The sequence below is a fragment of the Gouania willdenowi genome, chromosome 21, assembly GCF_900634775.1.
Source record: "Gouania willdenowi chromosome 21, fGouWil2.1, whole genome shotgun sequence".
Taxonomy (NCBI): Eukaryota; Metazoa; Chordata; class Actinopteri; order Blenniiformes; family Gobiesocidae; genus Gouania; species Gouania willdenowi.
Genome location: NC_041064.1, coordinates 3983396 through 3995843, shown reverse-complemented (window position 1 = coordinate 3995843; position 12448 = coordinate 3983396). Strand labels below are relative to the sequence as shown.

The 12448-nt window shown below is 38.1% G+C and overlaps 2 protein-coding genes across 4 annotated transcripts in view; both read left to right on the top strand.

Moving 5' to 3' along the window:
• The window catches only part of LOC114455457 (neuropilin-2-like), a 140779-nt gene that overhangs the window by 78109 nt on the left and 50222 nt on the right, over positions 1 to 12448 (top strand). For all 3 annotated transcript variants that reach the window (XM_028436705.1, XM_028436704.1, XM_028436703.1), the window contains exon 8: positions 8722 to 8866. In XM_028436705.1, the coding sequence (XP_028292506.1) occupies positions 8722 to 8866 (145 nt within the window). The remainder of the gene's footprint in view (positions 1 to 8721; positions 8867 to 12448) is intronic.
• On the top strand, positions 1860 to 3546 carry LOC114455459 (putative uncharacterized protein DDB_G0271606). Its single transcript, XM_028436708.1, has one exon. It carries the CDS (start codon positions 1950 to 1952, stop codon positions 3222 to 3224), a length of 1275 nt encoding a protein of 424 aa, XP_028292509.1. The 5' UTR covers positions 1860 to 1949; the 3' UTR covers positions 3225 to 3546.

The window sequence follows — 12448 nt, the reverse complement described above, 5'->3', positions numbered from 1 at the left end:
GGGTTGCAGGTGTAGTGCATTAGCTGATTGTTATTGGAGCCTCACAGACCGAGTCTGTTAACGGTGAATTTAAGGCTTGAAGACCTCAGGGATGCTACGGATCTCATTTCACCGTCTGCTTTTGGCTTCTTACCACACACACACACATACTCACACACACAACCTGAAATGATCATTCATTTTATATTATATCTTTAAACTCACAAGCATAACATACCAGGGGAGGCACTGTTAATGCGACCTATAATATACTTAAGTAATACGCTTCATAGAGTAAACGATAAAAAAAGCTTCTTTACAAGTAATAACAGTCATATGCAGGTGTTTTAAGCCTAAGCTACAATGTGTGGCTGCTGTTTTTCTCTAAAAGAATATTTTTTCACTCGAGAGGCTGTAAGCCATCAGACAAGAGAGTGAATAGGAAACGCTGCATCAAGCAGGAGATTGAGCTGCGACTGTGTACAGTGACCCCTGGATAAAGCAGATAATTGGGAAAAGAAAATAAAGCACACCAGTTTATTGCAAAGCGCTGCATTTACAGTAGCGTAATCAATAAAAGCAGACAAACAAATGCAAGTGAGAATGCTGTGAGTTGAAACTGTCGCACAAAGGACACATAAAATACCTGTCAACATAATGTAATGGATCGAAATTATGGGTGTGATGAGATCTCGTGGCACGATATCTCGCGAGATTAAACTTGACGAGATTTCTCTTCACATTAAAAATCTGTCACGCAAGATTTTGTATTTATTCATTAATTTTTTTCAATTTTTTTGTGACATCCAAACTTCTGTTTGTGGCCTGTGGGGGCAGTAATGCGCCTTTGCCACGTCTAACCTGCCTGAACCTAGAGCAGGAGAAGGAAAAGAAGAAGAGGAGGAGAAAATGTTAGTTCTCGTTTCAATTTGTGGAAGAAGAAGTTTATTAACAGTTAAAAGAACATGGTTGTGTAGTTGCAGCATGTTGTTAATGACATATTTGGTCAGGCTCTGTTTGCACTATTTACACTCTGTATTGACAGAGTAGAACTTTGATTTGGTTTTGCACATAATATTGTTTGCACTTGAAAAAATTATCGAAATATATTATTTTATTGTAACTTTTACAAGTGTTTGTTTTAGTTTCAATTTGTGGAAGAAGAAGTTTATTAAAAGCTCATGCTTACATCATGCATGTAAAGAGTTATAATAAAACATTTCAAAATGTATGCGCAACTCGGTTAAATAAGAGTCTGTTGGTCCAGTCATGTATTTTGTCATTGTAGTTTTCTTAAAGTCTCGTCTCGTTCTCGTGAACTGAGTGTATCGTCAGTCACACCCCTAATGGAAATTAAAATAAAATAAAACAAAGTGAAAATAGGCATTTACAGAGAAAACGCCCCTCCCACCGGGGGGCGCAAGAGCAACCCTGCTTAAGTTTTTTGTGGAATAAAAACCTAAATAATCAGTACTGAACTAATGGCATGCAACGTATTTTCATTCATTTGGACTAACAGTGGTCTATCAGAGCCCCCACCCCCCCATCCCCCTCCAGCAACCAGCCCCCCACACCACTGTAAGAACATGAATACCCAACATATTTGTAAGAGGATACAAGAGGCCAACAGAATTGTTTATTTAATTCTAACTCCTTCGTTGGAGAGCTTTGATGTGTTTTTTAATATGAACTCAACATTGCACTATAATAATAAGTAAACCATTGTTTTTTTATGACCAAAGATTTAATTTTAGCTCGGCATCGTCAAATTAGCATTGCTTTTAGGTTACAGGAAGTTCCATATGTGCAGGGTTCTAAAGTGGGTGGAGCCTACTGTATTTGATGACATCACAGCCAGGATATTCTCCATTCCAGTACAGAGTACAGTACGAAAGTACAGAGTTTCGAATGTATTAGATGTCGAGAAGGTCAGACATTTCAGTTGTTTCACTCAGCATTAGCGGAAGATCATGGCCACGGTACAGAAGCCCGTTGAAGATAAGCAGAAGAAGAGCCCTCGGCACAATCAGCCTCATAACCATGAAGGTTTGAGGAATGAGCAGCATCTTGGCAATAAAACAATTAACAAGTTGAAGCACATGTTTTCATGGAAGAAGACTACACGTGATGACCAGCAGGTCAAGGTCAAGGAGGTGAACCAGAATCAGCCTGGGTGGGAGAAAATTCTGAAAGAGAACGAGTATCTGAGGAGAGAGGTTAAGAACCTGAAGAAGCAGCTTTATGTACAGCAAAAGAATGAGGACCTCAGCAAGAAGCAGCGGCAGCTTCGTGGTGGCCCAAAGGTCACTCACATCCAGCAGGAAGAGATGATCCGTCTGCAGAGCAAGGAGAAGGAACAGCTGGAACAGCACCTTCGTGAGCGCAGCGAGGAGCTGGATTTCCAGCAAAGTATATTGGAGGAGAGAGAGCAGCAACTTCTTCAGTGCTGCAAGGTGCAAGATCAGCTAGTTGATCAGGGCTCCAAGCTGGATATTCTGCTCGCTCAACAGCTTTGTGAAGTGCAGGTGTGCAAGCAGCAGCTTATGGAGCAGAAGGTGCAGCAGGATCAGCTGGATCAGCAGCTTTGTGAGCACCGTGAGCAGCTGAAACTCGAGGACCATGAATTGCAGGTGTGCAAGCAGCAGCTTATGGAGCAGAAGGTGCAGCAGGATGAGCTGGATGAAGTGCTTCATGAGCGCAGCGAGCAGCTGAAACTCCAAATGCGTGAAATGATGTTCTTCAAGCAGCAACTTATGGAGCAGAATTTGCAGCAGGATCAGCAGCTTCAACAGCGCAGCGAGCAGCAGGATCAGCAGCTTCAACAGCGCAGCGAGCAGCAGGATCAGCAGCTTCAACAGCACAGCGAGCAGCAGGATCAGCAGCTTCAACAGCGCAGCAAGCAGCTAAAACTCATGCAGCATGAAGTGCAGCCGCTTGTAGAGCAGAGAATACAGATGGACCAATTGCAAGTGAAGTTCTCCAAACAGATCTCCACAGAAGAAGATGGGACGATGAAGAAGCAGGACGAATTCAACATGGAGTTGTCTCAGCTCGATGATCAACTCATGTGCTTGGCGCAGATGGACCCAGTTGAACTGCTACCCTTCATTGAGGAGCTATGTGAGCACTCTCAGATTGTAGCACAGAAGGCTGCAGAGCAGGTTCAGGAACTGCAGTTGATAGTTGAGTCGATCTCCAAGCAGCAGAAGAATAAGAAAAAATGGTGGAGATGGATATTTGGGTAGAAGGAGCGGCAAGGCAAGGTTAATTTAAGGTGTTTGATGAAGACCAGTCCAATAGTCCAGCCTGCTTGAGATAAAAACATGGAGCAGCTTCTCTTGATCGTTGAACATCTGAAGATTTTTTTGGATTTTAGAACGCTGTTTTTCATCATTGATTCAGGCCTTGTCCTGAATCAATGACGTAGCTGGGTATTTTTTATAAACGTATATATCCACCAGACACAACAGCAGTGCCTGCCTTGCTGCAACATGGAGCAGCTGCGCAGCAGAGAAGCCTGCACCAGGATCAGCACAGGCACTTTGAACCCTTTTCACCGCTTTTTCTGTCCACTCTGATTTGCAACTTTTAACCAATTTCTGTGGTTTTCAAAATCCCATTTCACCACTTCCCCCCCCCCCCCCCCCCCCTGGGCCTTGTGTTTGGTGTTTGAAAAATGCATTTATTAAAAAAAAGCACCCTACTTGTTTCTTTTGTGAGCATCTTGACTTCTCCCTTGTTCTTTCCTCCTTGAGTGTTAGGTGAACACAGAAGAAGCAGTCTGAAAGAGAGAACTTTGTCAAAGAAACATGTGTAGCTACATGTAACGTCCCCCTGGACTCGTGCACCACTGGCTGTGTGCGTGCACGTGCTTCAGTCTGCACCCAGGGAAATCAGAAAGCACCCGGCAGCTCCGAAACTCACAGGACTGCGACTTCATAATTACACTTTCCACACAGACACGCTTGTAATTACAGTCTGCAACCACAATCCCATTAAGTCTTATGGGGCCTTTAGGCATTTTTCCATCATTTAACTGGTCACAGTTTGTGATACAAAGCCCTGTGTGTGAGGGCATGAGTGCACTGGGACTGGCTTGATGTTATTTACCCATGGGTCACAGGTTCAATTCCCCCACTGACCCAGTGGCCTGCATCTGTTCCCACACGTCACAAGACCCGTTCATCAATATATATTTTTTTTGTCCCTGACAGGCCCTGATGTAAACTCGAGAGAAAATAAGCTGTTTACACACATGGGAAAGGCCCACCAGAACATAAAAAAAAAAAAGACATCCATAAATGTTTATCCAAGCAAGTAATTGCGAGGCCTTTGGCTGTGTTGTTCAAACACCACAAATACACAAAAACGCATAAAACATCACCAAAAATATACAAAATGACACCAAAAACACATAAAACGACAACAAAAACATATAAAACAAATTAAAAAAATACAAAACGACACTAAAAATATAAAAAATGACAGAATGAAATTTCCACACGTCACAAGATCCTTTCACCTGGTGTGAACTCGGGAGAAAATAAATTTACACACATGGGAAAGGCACCTGAGTACACGCGCACACAAGATGTGTTGTGCAAAAAAACATTAAAAAATTACAAATAAATATACAAAATGACGACAAAAATACAAAAAAATTCTCCAAACTGACACAAAAAAAGACATATAAGGACTAAAAAACAAAAACACAAAACGACAACAAAAATATACATAATGATAGAATATTCTCACATGTCACAAGACCCATTCATCAATATATACAATATATATATATATATATATATATGTTAGGAAGCAAAAGCTCCTTCACACACAAAAAAAAAAATAATATATAAATTTTTTACATATAGAAATCAAACATGTATTTAGTTTGTTTTGCAAGAGGAAGAATTGTGTTTAATATAATTTGTTAAATTTTTGTTTTATTGGAATTATAAAGGGTTCAGTTTTGGTTAAAAAAAAAAAGAGAGGCAGAGATTGAGGAGGAGGAGCCTCAGGCCTATAAGACTGAGCAGGAAGTGAAGGTGAGAAAAAGAAAGCCAAAATGGCTCCTGCAGCACACCTGGAGTGGAGATGTTTGAGCAGGTCTGAGCTGAACACTTTGTTGGATCATTTGTTTTTGGAAGATTCTCCTCTTTTTCCTGTTGTTCAAAGAACAAATGCTGTTTTGGACTGAAAACAGAAAATAAATCGACTGATTTTTGGAACCTGAATTGCTCCCAGTGTTTTTGTCCTAAGCTTGCCATGACACAACCCCTTTGCCCCTTGTAACATATATATATATATATATATATATATATATATATATATATCCTTGATAGGGCCTGATGTGAACTCGGGTAAATATGTTGTTTACACACATGGGAAAGGCACACGAGTACACACACACACACACACACACACAAAAACATCCATAAATGTGTATCCAAGCAAGTAATTGCGAGGCCTTTGGCTGTGTTGTTTCTCAGTCTGGGCTGTGTTTTCAGCACTGATGTAGAATCACAGGCACGGGAGATGAAACCTTTTGCTTTCTGGGAAGTTTTTCTTCCTTTCCTCGACGTAAAGCAGCAGATAGAGATGTGAGGAGTTAGCGGCGCCGACCTCCAGCTGAGTGTTCCTGCGGAGAACCCGACTGAGACAACAGCTCTGGAGATAGAAAAGAGATCCATGACAGCGTCAGATAGACAGATATAACGTGTTAATGTCAGGAGACAAAGACGAGCGCTCATGGCTATGCGCGCTCGCATTCCTTTTCTTTTCATCTCTATTTTTGTACATTTTGTAAGAAAATCATTTTGTGTGTGGAGCTCAGTGGGACTCAGTGTGTGTGTGTGTGACAGTGTGGAAGCAGTGATGTATGTATATCCACTGTTTGTGCACTGAGCAGGAGAGAGTACAGAGAGCGTGTGTGTGTGTGTGTGTCCAACAGGACGTGAGAAAAAGATGCTCTCCCACATATTCACATTGATGCATTACACTGACACTGCATGACCTGTGCAAAATGATGTCTCTTTTCTCACAAAACAACAACGAAAACACACAAAATGACAGAAAAATATACAAAACGACAATAAAAACACACAAAAGGACAAAAAAAGAGAAACTGAAAACAAAAATACAAAGATTTCTCCAAAATGACACCAAAAACACATAAATGGTAAATGGATTTAATTGTGCACTGAGCAGCAGCGAGGATTGAGAGCGTGCATGTGTGTCCAACAGGACGTGAGAAATAGATGCTCTCCCACATATTCACATTCTTGATTTATTATACACTGCATGACCTGTGTGTGTGTGCGTGTGCAAAATTGTCCTTTTCTCACAAAACGACAACAAAAACACACAAAATTACAGAAAAATATACAAAACGAGACCAAAAACACATAAAACAACTACAAAATTACAAAACAACTCAAAAAAACACAAACGACAACAAAAATACAAAAAATGTCTCCAAAACAACTACAAAAACACACAAAACAACAAAAAACTACAAAACGACACAAAAAAAACACATAGAACGACAACAAAAAAACTGAAATTTCCCAAGAACATGGAAAATTGTCTCCAAAGCGACACCAAAAACACAACTATCATAGTAATGAACTATTTAATTGTGCACTGAGCATGAGCGAGTATAGTGAGCGTGCGTGTGTATAACAGGACGTGAGAAAAAGATGCTCTCCGACATATTGACATTCATGTTTTATTACACACTGCATGACCTGTGTGTGCGCGTGTAGTATGTGTGTGCAAAATTGTCCTTTTCTCACTAAACAACAACAAAAACACACAAAAAGACAGAAAAATATACAAAATGTCCCAAAAAGACACGTAAAATGGCCACAAAAGCACAGAAATAGTAAATAGACTGTTTATTTGTGCACTAAGCAGACCTGTGTGTGTGCATGCTAAATTATGTCATTTTCTCACAAAACAAACAAGAAAAACACACGAAATGGCAGAAAAATATACAAAACACCAAAAACATTTAAAATGACAACAAAAATAGTTTAAAAAATGACACCAAAAGCACATAAAATGACTAAAAAGATACAAAATGACAGAAAAACACATAAAATTATAACAAAAATACAAAAATATCTCCAAAACAGCACCATAAACACATAAAACGACAGAAAACCTAATACAAATCGACACCAAAACCACATAAAACGACAACCACAATGCATTTAATTTCTCGAAAGCAAAAACAGAAACACACAAAATGAGAAAAGAATTGAACAAAATTATAACAAAATTACACAAACCCTTAGATTTTGTCCTGTGTTAATGCTCAGATTGGTCATTAGTCTAAATGCTGACATGAATGTTGATAATGTGGATTATTTTGAATCAGATAATCACATTTCTGTGGCTCCACTGTAATAAAAAGGTGGTTTTGGAGCTTTAGCTGGGTGAGGACAAACACTTGATAAATCACTGTTTAACGTTTTGCTAACACACTCATCATATGATCAGACCGTCACAAACACAGCTTTCCCCATTGGTTGTTTAAATAGAATATATAACAATGAATGTAATCTATTTCTAGCAGGGCGATTGCATTTGTGCACAGCTTATTGCATAATTTAGCTCGGAGGGATTTTCCAAGCACAAACATAGCCTGAAGAATCATTAGGATTATTTACACTGCAGAGCTGCTCCTCACAGGAAACATGTGTACGAATAGAAATATATCAGGGATAAATGGGTAAAGTAACTTTAAAACCTCGGTTTAACTTGTAGTTAGTCCTTTTCAATGTTTTTGTTGTCGTTTTGGAGAGTTTTTCTGCCATACTGTTTGTTTTTTCTGATAATTTTTTGCATCTTTCTTGTCCTTTTCTGCATTTTTCTGTCATTTTTTTTCATTTTTTTGAGTCATTTTGTGTGCGTTGCATTGTGGGATGTGGAGTCCCATATACTGATGCATGGAAGTGTTTGTACTTCATTCTTACTATGATTTCTTGTGTTTTTCCCCCCCAAAAAAACTCTGTCAGAGTGAACTTCCCAACACATTTCTGGTATTTTCACTAAGAGTTGTAGCAAAATAATGGCAGATAACGAAAATATACAAAACCACTCAAACCTACAACAAAAACATAAATAAGGAACGACACCAAAAACACAAAACAACACCAAAAATATACAAAAGGACAGAAAAATATACAAAACGACACCAAAAACACACAAAACGACAACAAAAACATATAAAAAGACTAAAAAAAATTACAAAACGACAACAAAAATACAAAAAAAAGTCTCCAAACTGACACAAAAACAAATTAAACAACATCAAAAATACACAAAATGACAGAAAAATATACACACATATATACTGTATATATATATATATTTTTTTTTTTTTTTTGTAATCCCTGAAGGGCCCTGATGTGAACTCAATTTGCACACATCTGTGCTTTTGTTTTCCAGCCGGTGTTTTTTAATTTAAACTAAAATTAACGCCAAAGAAAGTCTCTGGTATTGTAGTCTGTGTGTCAGTATTATGGATACGCTGGGAACTCTTGAAATGAGAAAGGTCCCACACTGTTTGGAGTACAAAAAATAAAAAACCATTAACAGTGCATTATTTTTTTCTGTATATAATTAATCGCAATTCACGTGTTAAAGTGACAGCTCTAACTAAAATAAGCATCTGTAGACGTGTTGTGTGTGCAGCAAAAGGTCAAATGATTGTATTCCTGTGTTTGTCTGCAGGTGTTTCACGCCAACACTGACCCAACGGAGGTCGTTCTCAACCGCATCCCACAGCCCATTCTCGCCCGATTCGTACGCATCCGACCACAGACGTGGAAGAACGGCATCGCCCTTCGCTTTGAGCTCTACGGCTGTCAGATTACGGGTAAGATTTTATTTTCTAAGCCTCCTCATGGGACTCTTTATAAACACAGTAAACGTTGAGCCCAGTTTTCTACCAGTGATGTATTGGTTTGTGCACCGGGTCAGAACGTGGGTCAGAGCGTGAAAAATAAAAGAAGGAAAACTTTTCTCACAAAAAAAGCCATGCAAACGTGAACGAGTGCTTTTTGTCCTTGTCGTGTCTATTTCACCGGTGAATAATTGGATCATTTGTCCGTCCATTACTCCAGTTCACACTATATTTGTTCTTCTCCATTTCTGAGAGCCACATTACAGAAAAACCACCAGTCTGACCATTAGTACAGGAAAGAACAATGGTTTCTGTCTATTTTTCACATGGTTTTGTTTGTCTTTTTGTCCTTTTGTGATAATATTTAGATTTTTTTTGTGTGTTTTGGGGTCATTTTTGGGAGAAATTTTATGCATTTTTGTTGTCATTTGTGTGTTTTTGGAGTCATTTTGTGTATTTTCCTTCTTTTTTGTATGTTTAAAGTCAATTTATGCCTTTTTTTTACCATTTTGTGTGTGTGTGTTTTTTTTTTGTATCTTGCTGATATTTAGTGTTTTTTTGTGTGTTTTAGGGTAATTTTTTGTGTCTTGGAAGAAATGTTGTGTTTTGTTGTTGTCATTTGTGTGTTTTTGAAGTCATTTTGTGTATTTTCCCTGTTGTTTTGTAAGTTTAAAGTCATTTCATGTATTTTTCTTTCATAATTTTTTGTTTTCATCATAATTTATTTGTATCTTTTTTATATTATGTGAATTTTTGTGTGTTTTGGGAGACATTTAGTGTATTTTTGTTGTAGTTTTTGGATTTATTTTGTGTTTTTTCCCTCTTGTTTTGTATATTTTTAGTCATTTGCATTGTTTTTCTTGTGATTTTGTGTAATTTTTGAGTCATTTTTTTTACTTGTTATTTGTGCTTTCGTGTATTTTTTATGTTTTAAGTCAATTTATGTATTTTTTGTCATTTTGTGTTGTTTTTTGTGTTTTGGGAGACATTTAGCAGTCATTTTGCGTATATTTTCTCTGTTGTTTTGTATGTTTAAATTATTTTATATTGTTTTTCTTGCGATTTTGTGTAATTTTGGAGTCACTTTTTGTATTTTTAAGTCATTTTGTGTGTTTTTCTTTTTCTTTCTGTCATTTTGTGTTGTTTTGGGGTAAGTTTTTGTGTTTTTTGGAAACATTTTGGGTATTTTTGTTGTCATAAAAATAAAAAACTTGAAAAACTTTTCTTCCATGCAAACGTGAACGAGTGCTTTTTGTCCTTGTCGTGTCTATTTCACCTGTGAATAATTGGATCATTTGTCCATCCATTACTCCAATTCACATTTTTTTTTGTTCCTCTCCTTTTCTGTATTTCTCTCTCCCACGTGCACACACTCATGTGCACTCACAGACCTGCCTTTGCTCTTTCATATACATATCCCCCCCTCTCTGTCTCCCACACACACACACACACACACACACACACAGTCCTAATAGAATAATACTAGAGTGTGATGTGTGGGTGATAACATTAGAGTCTCAGCTTTCATCTGCAGCCCTGGCAAACAAACGGGATTTCAAGCAGCATAATCAGCTCAATACTATAAATAGATCCAACTTAATTAGACACTGTGTGTTTGAGAGGGAGTCTCATCCCAATCAATCTATTCTCAGTGTGCGTGCGTGTGTGTGTGTGTGTGTGTGTGTGTGTGTGTGTGTGTGTACTGTATCATTATTAGGTTATGGGCCTCTCTGCAGCCACTGCAGTGGCCATTGAGGAGGACAGATATACGCTCTTATCCACGAGGGCTATTTCAGCACCCACACAAATCACACTCAAACAATGTTATACGGGTGCATGTGCGTGCACGTGGGTCCATGTGTGCTCGCAAGCAGACTTTGTGTGAACCCAGGACAGAGATAGGCTACTTTAGTCACAGTAGGGGCCACAAAAACTGATCTGAGGGCCACAACGACCAGTCTGACCATTACTACAGGAAAGAACAATGGTTTCTGTTTTTATTCATGTGGTTTTGTGTCTTCTTGTCATTTTGTGTATTTTTGTTGCCGTTTTATATGTTTTTGGGCTCATTTTGTGTTTTGTTGTTTGTGTGCTTTGATATTGTGCATTTTCTGTCATTTTGGGTCATTTTTGTATTTTTGAAAATCATTGTGTATTTTCCTTATTGTTTTGGTTGTTTAACTTTTTTTTTTTTCATGTGTTTCTTGTGATTTTGTGTAAATTTTGTGTGTTTTAGGGTCATTTTTGTGTTTTTAGAGTAATTTTGTGTATATTCCCTGTGGTTTTGTATGATTCAAGTCAAATTGTCAACTGTCAAGCCAACTGTTTTTTGTCAGTTTTTGTATTTTTAGTCATTTTGTGTGTTTTTAGTGTTATTTTTGCAGGTATTTTTGGTAATTTTTTAGTTTTGGGTAACATTTTGTCTATTTTTGTTTGTTGTTTAAAGTCTTTTTATGTATATTTCTTGTCATTTTGTGTATTTCTATTATAATTTTTTGTATCTTTCTGTCATTTTATGTATTTTATGTATTTTTCTTATCATTTTGTGTATCTTTATTATAATTTTGTCATTTTCTGTATTTTTGTGTTTTTAGAGAATTTTTGTGTAGTTTTCCTGTTGTTTTGTGTGTTTTAAGTATTTTTGTTGTCATTTTGTGTGAGAAAAGCATTAAAAACGCCATTGTTCTTTACTGTATTGATGGTCTGACAATCACATTTTGTGGCCCCTACTGTGATTAAAGTTGCCTTTCTCTGCTGCAGGGTTATTTTTTTTACTGTCACTAAACTAACAGTCTCTTCCACTGTTAAACAGCCTGTGATGGGTCTCATACCTGCAGCTGCAGAGACAATAACAAGGTCAATACAGGCATCAGAATGAGAAAACAGGTGCTAAATATATGAGGCATCTTTCCTCTTGTCAAACAGTCAGCACTGCTGTAGTATTACCAACAGCTAAAGTTGCATTGAATATCACTTTCCAGACTTTCCATCAGTAATAAAAGGAGAATCAACACCCTTTTAATCCCTGCTCCTGCCAATCGCCCGTGATTTACCCACAATCCATCACAAAGCTGCAGTGAACACTGACAGGAGGGATGTGATCCTTCAGAGGTGAATGTGGGAAACAAACAAACAGCTTTGCAGCAGTTTGGGTAAAATATGAGTGAAGCCCACGGGACAAAGCATGGTTGATAATCAAACATAGATTCTAATAGCCTTTCAGTGTTTGTAATGTTTCCCTTTGGGCTCATAGACAAGTGGACAAACTCACACTGCCAAGGGGACGCCATTACGGCATACACACACACACACACGCCCATAAAGGCACACATAAAGCAGTCAGTCGCTGACGTGTCATCAACTTAAATCACACTTTTATGTCTTCAGCAAAAACTTTTTCCTCACTTTCGATCCGTCGTCCCTATATTTCACCTCCCACGTGTTTGCTTTATTTCCTTCCACTCTCACTCCCTCTCTCATTTTCTCTCCTCCGTCCTGTTCCGTAAATCTTCCTCATCCCTGATTCCATCTATAAGGGGGAATAAAGGGGAGAGA